The 11,499-nt window shown below is 42.3% G+C and overlaps 1 protein-coding gene across 4 annotated transcripts in view; it reads left to right on the top strand.

The window, feature by feature from the left end:
- The first annotated feature begins 15 nt into the window (after nt 1-15).
- The window catches only part of PIBF1 (progesterone immunomodulatory binding factor 1), a 158,332-nt gene continuing 146,848 nt past the window's right edge, over nt 16-11,499 (top strand). For 2 of the 4 annotated variants that reach the window (XM_048933302.1, XM_048933299.1), the window contains exons 1-4: nt 16-655; nt 1,749-1,849; nt 4,124-4,322; nt 10,515-10,634. In XM_048933302.1, coding sequence (XP_048789259.1) covers nt 404-655; nt 1,749-1,849; nt 4,124-4,322; nt 10,515-10,634 — 672 coding nt within the window. In that variant the 5' untranslated portion in view covers nt 16-403. The remainder of the gene's footprint in view (nt 656-1,748; nt 1,850-4,123; nt 4,323-10,514; nt 10,635-11,499) is intronic. The other 2 variants (XM_048933301.1, XM_048933303.1) reach the window with 1 other exon arrangement.

The following is an 11,499-nucleotide window of genomic DNA, read 5'->3' as shown; positions in this document are numbered from 1 at the left end:
GCGTCTCGCGGCTCCGCCTACCTGCGCGTGCGCCGCCAGCTGAGGCTTCTTCCCGTATCCGGGCGGGCGCGGGGCAGCGCTTTTCTCCCGCCGGCCGTTAACGGTCGGTTGGTCAGTCAGCCGCCCGGGCGCGCTTCCAGCGGGCAGCGCGGCGCCTCGTTAGAGCTTCCTGCGGCCGGAACCGGCGCGGGGGCAGCTCTCGGGAAGGAGTCCTCAGGAAAGCGCCCTCTTCAGACCTTCTGTGAGCGTTTTCCTTCAGGGGAGGGGAACGACGCGTGAGGAATTGCGCTTAGCGGTCTCGCTCGGTTCGTTTCCATCACGGCGCAACGCCTTCGTGGTCTCGATTTCTGCCGTTGGCTCTTCAGGGCGGCTCGTAACTTAAAGAAGTAAACGGCGTAAGAAAATGTCCCGTAAAAGCTCCGGGGAAGGCCGGAAGGCGAACGTCTCCAGCTCCCTGGAGTCGGAGGACATCAGCTTGGAAACCACGGTGCCTACCGACGAGCTGTCCTCCTCCGAGGAGCGGGAGGGCGCGGCGCGGGTCACCAGGCAGCTGATCGAGCGCAAGGAGCTGCTGCACGGCCTGCAGCTGCTGAAGATAGAGCTGTCGCAGAAAAACCTCATGATCGACAACCTGAAAGTGGAATACTTGACCAAGGTCAGAGCTGTTACGTGTCTTTTGTCGTGCAATGCTGTTTCTGGTGCTTTCAGTGAGAAGCTTGAGTTCTCAAAAGAACGTCTGTGGGTTGCGTGCTGGAACCCTCGTTAGCCGCTTCTTGAGAAGCTGTGGGTGCCCCATCCCTGGAGGTGCTCAAGGCCATCTTGGATGGGCCCTGGGCAGCCTGAGCTGGTGGGGAGCAGCCCTGCCTGCAGCAGGGCTTGGAAATCAGTGGTCTTTAATTTCCCTTCCAACCCAGTCCGTTCTATGCCTCTTTAATTTGTATTGGTTTTAAATCACAGAAAGAGGGAAAGAGGGATATGGAAGATTTAAATGACTTGGCTGCTGCCTCATTCTTAGGAATGGATGAGGTAGGATCATAGAATCAGAGTGGCCTGGGTTGAAAAGGACTTCAAAGATCCAATAGTTTCAGCCCTCCTGCTGTGGGCAGTGTCACTAGACCAGGCTGCCCGGATCAAACTGGTTTTCTTTAGTTTTTCCATTTCCAAAAACAAAGGAAAAAGATGTTTTTTCTTTTCAGAAATTAAAAATGATTAACCACTGATGTGAGCAACTTAACAGGGCTTTTGACCAGAAGTTAGTGAAAGCGAGCAAACCTCATCAGCAGCCTTCCTTGATTTAATAGCGAAGGTGTGGCTAAAGTATACTGGCATACTAATTAATAGTAGGAGGTCTTGTTGTTGTGTACGGTTTCAGTAAAGATGCATGGGATTTTGAAAGGTGTAAAAACTTTGCCCTGCCTGTGTGAGGTTTGTGTTTACAACCTTCCATACAGCTGTGGCTTTCCTTAGCTTGTTGACCAAAGTTTAAAGGATAGTTTGAAATCAGTTGAATTCAAGTACCTATGTGATCAAAATACATCAGTTCCAGAACTATTTTTTTTTTTAATTTTGAGTTTTTTAGAGCAAACTCCATATCTTATTTTGTAAAGCTTTAGTGTAATTATAGATTTTGTTATTGTAGAGATCTTCAGTTACTGTACTTTCTAGGGCATTGCGTTCTCTACTTGTGATTTAAAAAAAAAAATTCTACAAAGAACAAGGTAACTTCATTTTATATTTATACTTCTTAGATTGAAGAGCTAGAAGAGAAGCTGAACGATGCAATCCATCAGAAGCAGCTGTTGTCTTTGCGACTGGATAGCCAGCTGGCATTGCAGCAAGAAGATGCTAGGTATGGCAAGTAACACAAAAACCTTCATCTTTAATACTTAATCAGTGTGAATTCGTGTTAATGAAAAATGATGATCATGAGTTACAGAAATGGGATTTCTATGGCAGATTGTAGTAAAATTTCCATTCTAAAGTAAGTTTGAGTTGAGCTCTCCCTGAAACTGAGAGTACAAAGATCACAGAATCACCAAATCACCAAGGTTGGAAAAGACCTTCAAGATCATCCAGTCCAACCATCCACCTATCACCAATAGCACTCACTAAACCATGTCCCTCAACACAGTGTCCAGACATTTCTTGAACATCTCCATGGTCAGTGACTCCACCACCTCCCTGGGCAGCCCATTCCAGTGCCTGACCAGTCTTTCAGAAAAGTTCTATTTCCTAACGTCCAGCCTAAATCTCCCCTGGCGCAGCTGGAAGCCATTCCGTCTAGTTCTACCACTAGTTACACAGGAGAGGAGGCCGACCCCCAAGCTCAGTACAACCTCCCTTCAGGTAGTTATAGAGAGCAATAAGGTCTCCCCGAGCCTCCTCTTCTCCAGACTGAACAATCCCAGCTCCTTCAGCCGCTCCTCATATGGCCTGTGCTCCAGACCCCTCACCAGCTTTGTTGCCCTTCTTTGAACCCACTCCAGGGCCTCAATGTCTTTCTTGCAGTGAGGGGCCCAAAACTGGACACAGTACTCGAGGTGCAGCCTCACCAGAGCTGAGTACAGGGGGACAATCACTTCTCTGTTCCTTCTGGCCACTCTTATTTCTGATGCAAGCCAGGATGCCATTGGCCTTCTTGGCCACCTGGGCACACTGCTGGCTCATGTTCAGCCGAGCATCAATCAATACCCCAGGTCCATGTCCTCTACGCAGTCTTCCAGCCACTCCGCCCCAAGCCTGTGGCGTTGCCCGGGGTTGCTGCAGCCAAATTGCAGGACCCGGCATTTGGCCTTGTTGAACCTCATCCCATTGGCTTCAGCCCAGTGATCCAGCCTGTCCAGATTCCTCTGTAGGGCCTCCCTACCCTCAGGCAGATTGACACTGCAGCCTGGATACCTTGGGAAAACAATGTTCAGCACTTCCAGTGAGAATTGCTAGTTGGTCAGAAATGCTTTCCCAGAATGACTTTCTGTTAACAAAGTAAAAACCTTTCTCCTTGCTGTTTTGCAACTTTTGAATTCATATATAGCTGAAAATAGACTGGCTAGCAGGCTTTCCCAAGTTACTTTGTCAATTAATTGTTTTAACACCTGTGATAGGTCTGTGAAATACAGCATTACTTAACTGTATGAAGGTACAAAGTACACCAGCTTAGAGTATGTGACGAATTCAAAGCCATATTCTTTAATAAGTTTGGAACAGATTTAATGCTGTGAAGCTAGACTTGGGATTAGTTACAGTAAAGTCTCCCAAATAAGGGTATCTCATTAGCAGAGCAATGTCTCTGTGTGCCTGTTTGCACAAGGTTGGAATATCTTTGTTTGCCTGTATGCAAATTGGTGAGGAGTGCTCAGTAAAAAAGTGCTAAAGTGCAAATTAATCTTAACGGATGCAAAAAGGTTGAACTGCTTTCCTCATTTCTTCATCTCATTGCTATTACTTGACATCCCCATTTAACAGCATGGTACACTATATACAGGAACTGTCTTTCTCTGACTGCTTGGCTGATGTGGAGTTTTCTTAAGGGAAAAAAAAAAGTCTTGTAATGCTATCAGTTTTTTTTGTTTGTTTGTTTAGTTTCAGAAGTTTCTTGTTTAAGTTACTTGCTAAATTTTTTTAAAGGACCCCAGCTTTGGATGTTACATGGGGTGGAAATGAAGGGATGTGTGTGAAATAGACCATACTGTGTGTATTCTGAAGGTCAGCGAGATGCACATTGAAGTTAATATGGCTTTATTTGGTTGCTTACCAGTTCCTTGAATTTTGTGTAGAAGTAAATACTGTTTTCTCATATTTTTAACTTGTTAAATTGCCAAATGAAGGCTAACGGGAATTAAAATCATCACATGCTGAGATTGTCACTTCTCAGAATCAGATTGCTGGCGTCGGTGCCTTTGGGCTGTTATCAGCATAATTTTGAGCTATGAAGCTCCTGGTTTTACATGAGTGTGCGTATACATGTACACAGACATATTTTAACACACGTACACAGTACAGCTAATGTCACTCTACATTTTTCTATGACATGACCATAACTTACTCCCTAGGCAGAGTATTGTAAGCGTTTGTCACTCGTGTTACTCACTACTTCATGTCTTCTGTTTTCAAATCAATCTTAAAGAAAACATCAGGCGTTAATGAGACAAGAAATGGAAACTATTTTATTGAGACAAAAGCAACTGGAGGAAACAAATCATCAGTTAAGGGAGAGGGCTGGAGATATCCGTCGTAGTTTGCGTGACTTGGAATTAACAGAGGATGGCTACAAGAAGCTGAAGTCTCTGCCTGAAGATCAGCTTTCCATCCCAGAATATGTTTCTGTGAGTATTGTGTCCGGCATTGGCTTAAAATACAGCCATGTGGAAGGTCAGACTGGGTTGGAATTAACTTTCTTCATGACAGCTTTATATCTTCCTGTGTTTTGGTTTTGTGGCTAAACAGTGATGAAACACATCAGGGCTTTGGCTGTTGCTGGAAATTGTAAGTTGTTGGGGCTTTGTCTTTCTGCTGCTTTGGCTCTAAAAAGGCCAGGGGTTGGCATGAGGTTGAAAGGGGACACAGCTGGGAGAGCTGACCTGTATTGGTTAAAGGGATATAGATAGTGTCATGCTCAGCAACACAAACTGGAGGAACTGGAGGCAGAGGAGGAAGGTGGGGGATGGTAGCTTCCAAGGTGGCTGTCACTCAGACTGGCTGCTTCTGGGAGGTGATGAGTGACGTCTCAGCATTGCTTTTTTTTCTTTTAAATTCCCCTCCCTCCATTTTTTATTAAACAGTTGAGAAAACTTGACCCCTGAGTTCTCTTGCTTTTGGTCCTACTGTTCTCCCTCTGTCCTGCTTCAACTGGGAGCAGTGAGCAGCTAAATGGAAATAGGACTGTAGGCTAGGTTCAACCCAGTCCAAGCTATAAATTTCTTCTATTTAAAGTCTAGGGGACCTACATATAGCAGAGCCAGACTACTTGTCTGTTCTTATTCTTCCCAACTAGAAAGGAGATACTTCTGTGCAGGTGTGGCATCCTGGCTTGTATCAGGAATGGTGCAGTGAGCAGGACTAGGGGAGTCAGTACAGAAAGGACACTGAGGTGCTGGAGCAGGTCCAAAGAAGGGCAACGAGGATAGTAAAGGGCTTGGAGAATATGCCCTACGAGGAGTGACTGAAGGAGCTGGGGCTGTTTAGTCTGGGGAAAAGGAGGCTGAGGGGAGACCTTATTGCTCTCTTCTGATAGCTGAAAGCTGCTTACAGTGAGAGCGGGACTGGTCTCTTCCCACTGGTGACAGGTGACAGGATGAGGGGAAATGGCCTCAAGTTGTGCCAGGGTAAGTTTAGGTTGGATATTGGGAAACACTGCTTTACAGAAAGGGTTGTGAAGCACTGGAATTGGCTCCCCAGGGAGGTGGTTGAGTCACCATCCCTGGATGTGTTTAAAAACCGTTTGGATGTGGTGCTCAGGGACATGATTTAGAGGAGGGTTGTTAGAATGAGGGCAGTATGATTAGGTTGTGATTGGACTCGATGACCTTTAAGGTCTTTTCCAACCTGAGCAACTCTGTATTTCTATGATGTGCTTCTGGATCCATGCATTCTAATTGGATTTGAGTAAAGAAGAGAACCTTTTAATGGCATGTTGAATAGAAATGCTGATTCATATTATGGAGGTGAAACAAATAAGGTAGTTCAGTTAGATGATGGTAAATGACACACTGATGATCTGGAATACAACAGGCTGAAGGAATTCTTAACTCAGCTTGCCAGAACAAGTTCTGAAAACATCTCTTGTTTTTTTGTTATGCTTTCCAACTGGCCGTTTCCTGAAACCAGACTGTAGCTTAAATTATACTTTCATTATTACATTATTTTAAAAAGTTTGTTAATTCTGGCTCATGCGTCAATACAGAGTCAGTGGTGGAACTCAGCTTGCAATGAAAGTACAATGCTTTCATAGATTTTTGGCATGTTCAGAGCATCCTGGCTTGCTTCTGAGAACGCAAAGGGTTTAGGGATGTAAACCTTGATTCGCCAAAGTGTTAGCATTGTACTTATCTATAGAGGTAGTTATTAAGGAAGCTGTAATGATGATAATTCTAAGAAGCTCAGTGCATTAGTTATGTATAAATATTGTGTGAGTGACCCTGTTGCTAGATGGAAGTCGTGGTAATAGGTATGTACAGTGAAGTAAAACCTATTCCTGTTAGCAGAAGGGAGACATTCTTGGGAGCATCTGTTTCAGAAGTTCCAAAATTTATACTTTTGCAAGTGCTAGGAAAACTTCAAGGCTCCAGGTGCTAAAGCAAAAATGATGAGATCGAGGCCCACTAGGTTACTACTGCCTATTTTCCCTTTAGCCTTCAATATAACTATCTGGAAGTAGTTTGTTGCTGTTGAGTTCTGTGTTGCCATGGTCAACAAAGGAGATTTTAAACACAAATTCAGTTCCTTGTCAGCTTACTTGAAGCCAGTATGCAGAAAGGTTCAGTACTTCAGGAGTTGACTGACAGGCAGTTTGAAAGCTGGGCAGAACAGACTCCAGGAGCTGATAACTTGCCAGCTGCTGTAAGCAAAGCTGTCGCAGTACAATCAGTGTGCTTAGGTTGTATTAGAGTGCAGGAAAGGGTTCTCAAATACATGAAATGACAGTGGTCAGTAACACTCTTCTGTCCCAGTACCTTTCCTTGTCTCGGACATTCACCTGGCTACTTTGTCTGTGACCAAATACAGTTCTGCTGAAGCCTGTTTCCTCCTTATATGTGTGTCAGTTTGCTCTTTTGAAGAACTCCTGGTTTTTATCCCTTCCCAACGCTGCTCTGCTCCCCTCCCCAGAGGAAAACATTCTAAAGATACGCTGTGGTAAGATGCTGCTTTCTGCTTCTTTTCCCAAATTTTCTTAATGGAATCAAGTGTGAACTTGGCTATGCCACTTAAGAATAAGCGATCACTGAGCTTTCTTGGCAGATCCAGGCACTGGGAGGCTACAAAGCTGTTTTACATGTCCTGTCTATGCATCTGATTGACTTCTAAAGTTTAGGAAAGGAAGGATGCTGAGGGAAAGGCGTAGTTTTTCAGATGTTTTCATCTTTGCTTACCTAAGGAGGAATGATGTGCTTATAAAATCGTGGAATCACCAAGTTTGGAAAAGACCTATGAGATCAGCTGCGTACCACCAGACAGATACAATTTCAGGTTGCAGATCTATGCATAGACAGATAGCAGTCTGTTTATGTTAAGTAAACTTCTCTTGGTGAGAAAAAGTTCTGCTTACAGAAAATTTGAGCAAGAAAGTTCCAGACATGAAAACTTTTTTTTTTTTTTTTTTCCCACTGTTTACCAGCATTAAACTACGCCATATAATTCATCAGCATGCAAACAAATTCATATGTAATATCTGTATTAACGTGAAACCAAGTACTCTGGACAAACTGCAGAAGTACAGGTTTTTAATGTATAGATCATCTTTTGAATTTTTGACTAGAGTTGAAACAAGTGTGATGTGTATTTCTCTGTGTATTTCTCTTTTCTTCCACAAAGGGGTGCAGTAGTGACATGTTAAAAGAAAGACTGAGCAATGTTTCTCCTGAGTGATGATGACAAAGTGGAAATGTTGATTTAAGCATCTTTCTCTTAAAAAGTGTTGCTTCTTTGTTAAGAACTTGTAAAAACTTCGATTTATGTGGACGTGAAAAGTGAGATTGTATGTAAGAAGTTAGGGGTTTTTATCACATACAAGAGTGATATTTTAAGAAACAGTTTATGGCAAACATGGGAAGTACTTCAGGCCGCTGAACTGGTGCTTTGCTTGGCATTTGAACCATAAAACGCGGTGTGTAAAATTGTGAGCATCTTATGCACACACCTGTTGAAATAAATTCAGCTGCCTTTTTGTTTGAATGAGTCTGTGGGTATGTCTCAGTTCTTCAGTTTAATAAGTTGTTCAGAATGAGCTAGAAAGATAGGTAAATGCTATTTTTTTTTCTTCTGAATCCTGAAGGGAAAACAGTTATTAAAAATGATATTTGATTTTTTTTTTTTTTTCCCAGTGTCTTTCATTTGCTTAATTATTGCCTCTGCAGCTCACATGCTTTCTTCTTTAAGAATGCTCTTAACTGAAGCAGCTGTTTTCAGATAACTGCATTTAACAGGAGCTAATTTTCCCTTCTTTTACACCCTGCTGTTTCTAGCCCAACTATACACTGAGGTGCTGGAGCAGATCCAAAGAGGGGCAATAAGGCTGGTGAAGGGGTGGAGAATATGCCCTATGAGGAGTAACTGAAGGAGCTGGGGCTGTTTAGTCTGGGGAAAAGGAGGCTGAGGGGAGACCTTAGTGCTCTCTTCTAATAGCTGAAAGCTGCTTACAGTGAGAGCGGGACTGGTCTTTTCTCACTGTTGAGAGGTGACAAGACGAGAGGAAATGGCTTCAGGTTGTGCCAGGGTAAGTTTAGGTTGGATATCAGGATACACTTGTTTACAGAAAGGGTTGTGAAGCACTGGAATTGGCTCCCCAGCGAGGTGGTTGAGTCACCATCCCTGGATGTGTTTAAAAACCGTTTGGATGCAGTGGTCAGGAATGTGATTTTTGTGGAGGGTTGTTAGAGTGAGGGCAGTATGGTTAGGTTGTGGTTGGACTCGGTGATCTGTAAGGTCTTTTCCAACCTGAGCAATTCTATGGTTCTGTGATTCTACTTCAAATGGCTACCAGTTGGTGACAACAAAGCTTGTTTTTCAAGAAGAATAATTTTAGAGGGGAAAGGATTTGATTGAAATTCAGTTATCAGCTTTAGTTGTCATCAGGCTAATTCCTAAATAATCCAGACAGGTGAAAGCTGTAGTCAGTTGGTAGCTGTAGTTAAGACTTAAGTACAGTTAAGCTGTAGTTAAGCTAGAGAGCAGCATTGCGTGTGGAGTTCTAAAACATTTTCTATAAGGAAGTAGTTGAAACCTATTGTAGGTCAGAAGTTAGAAAGAACACACAAAACTAATTCTGCTGTTCAGTTTCATGTCAACACAATGTGACTTCACTTTTACATGAGAAAAACTCTTTAAAAATTATAGGGCTAGATTACTCCAAAAATGAAACAGTAATGAAACTGTAAAATAAGATAATGGTATAGAAATAAAATAGCTTCAGTTAGTTCACTTGTAAATGAAAGTAAAATTCATAGTTGCCATTTGGAATTTACAGAATATGAAGGAAGAAGTTACAATACCATTTTCTGAGTCAAATTAGACTGTAATTTTAAAAACCTATTGCTTGTAATATGAACAAAATTAAAGATGTAAGTAAGCTTAGGCATATCAAAGCCTTCGATGCTTCTCATGGTCTCCTGTTTGCAGCAGAACAGAGACCTGCCTTCCCGCATGGAAGCATTTGCTTGCACTGGAACGCTTCCTTTATCTATGTGTTTTCACTTGTTTTTCTTCTTTAATTGTATGTAAGACAAAATGTCGAGGGATGGGAGGGGAGGAGCAATGCAGTAATTTTTGCATGAAAATAATGCTTGGTGTTCTATTCACCCCCCAAAATAAATACTTTTAGGTATTGAGTTAACATGAAGGTTACAGTAGGAGTGAGGGCGTAACATCATAAAAGCTCTTTCTTCATTGTTTTATGCTTTGTTTTTCACTACTGTGTTTTTATTACTCTGTTTTGTAGTGCTCTTGTTCAGTAAAACATTTTAGGAAAGTTTTATAGCTGTGAGATTTTCTTTTTTATATGAGACTGTGCCTATGACTGGGGTGGGATGGGTGAAGGAGGGAATATCACAGAATCACAGAATCACAGAATTGTAGGGGTTGGAAGGGACCTCCAGAGATCATCGAGTCCAACCCCCCTGCCAAAGCAGGTTCCCTACAGTAGGTCGCACAGGTAGGCATCCAGGCAGGTCTTGAACATCTCCAGAGAAGGAGACTCCACCACCTCCCTGGGCAGCCTGTTCCAGTGCTCCGTCACCCTCACTGTAAAGTGAATATGTGGGACAGGTTGTTAGAAAATCCTTTTAAAAGAGTTTTGTTCAGATAAGATGCAGTTCTATAGGAGCTGAAACCAAAACTTTCCAGTTGCTTCAGTTAGAATGCATGTCACAAAACCCAAACATACTAGATGTATGGTTCTGTAAAGCAGCTGAACCCATAGAGCAACCTGCTGTGTTGAAATTGTGTGTGGGGTGCTCTGTTTTTTTTTTTCCTGGATGTTTGCTGTGCCCCCTTCTACACTTGCTCTTTCTTTTTCTTTGATGAAGAAGGAGCAGTCTTAGCACACTGAGCTGTCAGAAAGCAAAACTAATCTCTCTTCTTTGCTTCACACCCCACAAAAACGTAGCTTGGTTCAGGGAGCTTAGAAGTTAAGCTGGTAAATTGCTAGTCAAAGAGGCTCTAGAGTTGCCGCAAGTGGGTGTGGGACCTCATGGTCACCTATGACCTGTAGCTTTTAGTAAGCAGCCTACTGAGAGCTGCCTCAGTTGAAAAGAAATGTGTATTTTTGCTAGTCTTTGTTTTGAATATGTATCTTGTTCTTTTAGATTCGATTCTATGAAGTGGTCCATTCCTTAAGAAAAGAGCTGGGTGATCTACAGATGAAGAAGGACACGTTAACAGAAGAAGTAAGCGAATACAAATCCCAGCTGAAGGCTCTAACAGAGGTCTGTGCACTCTAATCATCTCAATTAAGAAACTGTAAACATGAATTGTATGCCAGAATGGTTGCATTTTATGTGCTTCAGCATTATTTTGTGTTCACCTCTGATCATGTCTGAGACCAGAATAACGATGTTATTTGGGATTTGCATGAGCATTTTCATTCAGTGTGCCTTTTACTGTGCTCTGACTTGCTTAATTCTATAGGAAAATTTCAGGCTTCTGATATTTAACTGGCATTCATGTAAGTTTTTGTTGCAGGGATTTATTGACGTGGTAGTTGATACATTTCTTGGTTCAGACCTTCCTTTAATACAGACATTTCTCTATTGCTATAATCCACATGATGGAGCTATCCACCTTTCCCAAAGCTTTATTTTTCAAATGTTAAAGCTTACTGCAATTTTCTTCTGGCACTTTTGAGAAGGCACTAGAATGTTACCTGTGTTAAGTTGAAGTGGTTTTATTCAAATGCTTGTACGCTGTTTGCTTAATCGTGCTTAAATATTGGAAAATAATTAGTGAGACTGAATAATGTCTTTAAAGAAGAAAAGGTAAGGAAAAAGATCAGGATGTTGAAATGTCACCAGGGACAAAGCGTACAGTTGTGAATAAGAACGAGTCTGTAGGACGCATTTCCATTTCTCTGAAACCTTATTTCCAAGGATTCAGATAGGATGGCTTGATACATTTTGAAGAATTTGTAGAGTTAGGCTTTGTTATTGTTTACTGAAGAAAAAAAAAAAAAAGGCAAGTCTCCTCTCTGTCCCTTCTGCATAGAGATGACATATTTTAGATATTTAATGAAATGTGGCCTCATGCAGCATATCTGGGGACATAAGAGTATTTTGTTTGTAGCAAGCTCTGCTT

The sequence above is a fragment of the Lagopus muta genome, chromosome 1 (genome assembly GCF_023343835.1).
Source record: "Lagopus muta isolate bLagMut1 chromosome 1, bLagMut1 primary, whole genome shotgun sequence".
Classification (NCBI taxonomy): Eukaryota; Metazoa; Chordata; class Aves; order Galliformes; family Phasianidae; genus Lagopus; species Lagopus muta.
Note: the sequence above shows the minus strand (reverse complement) of the source record. Positions and strands in the feature narration are given on the sequence as shown.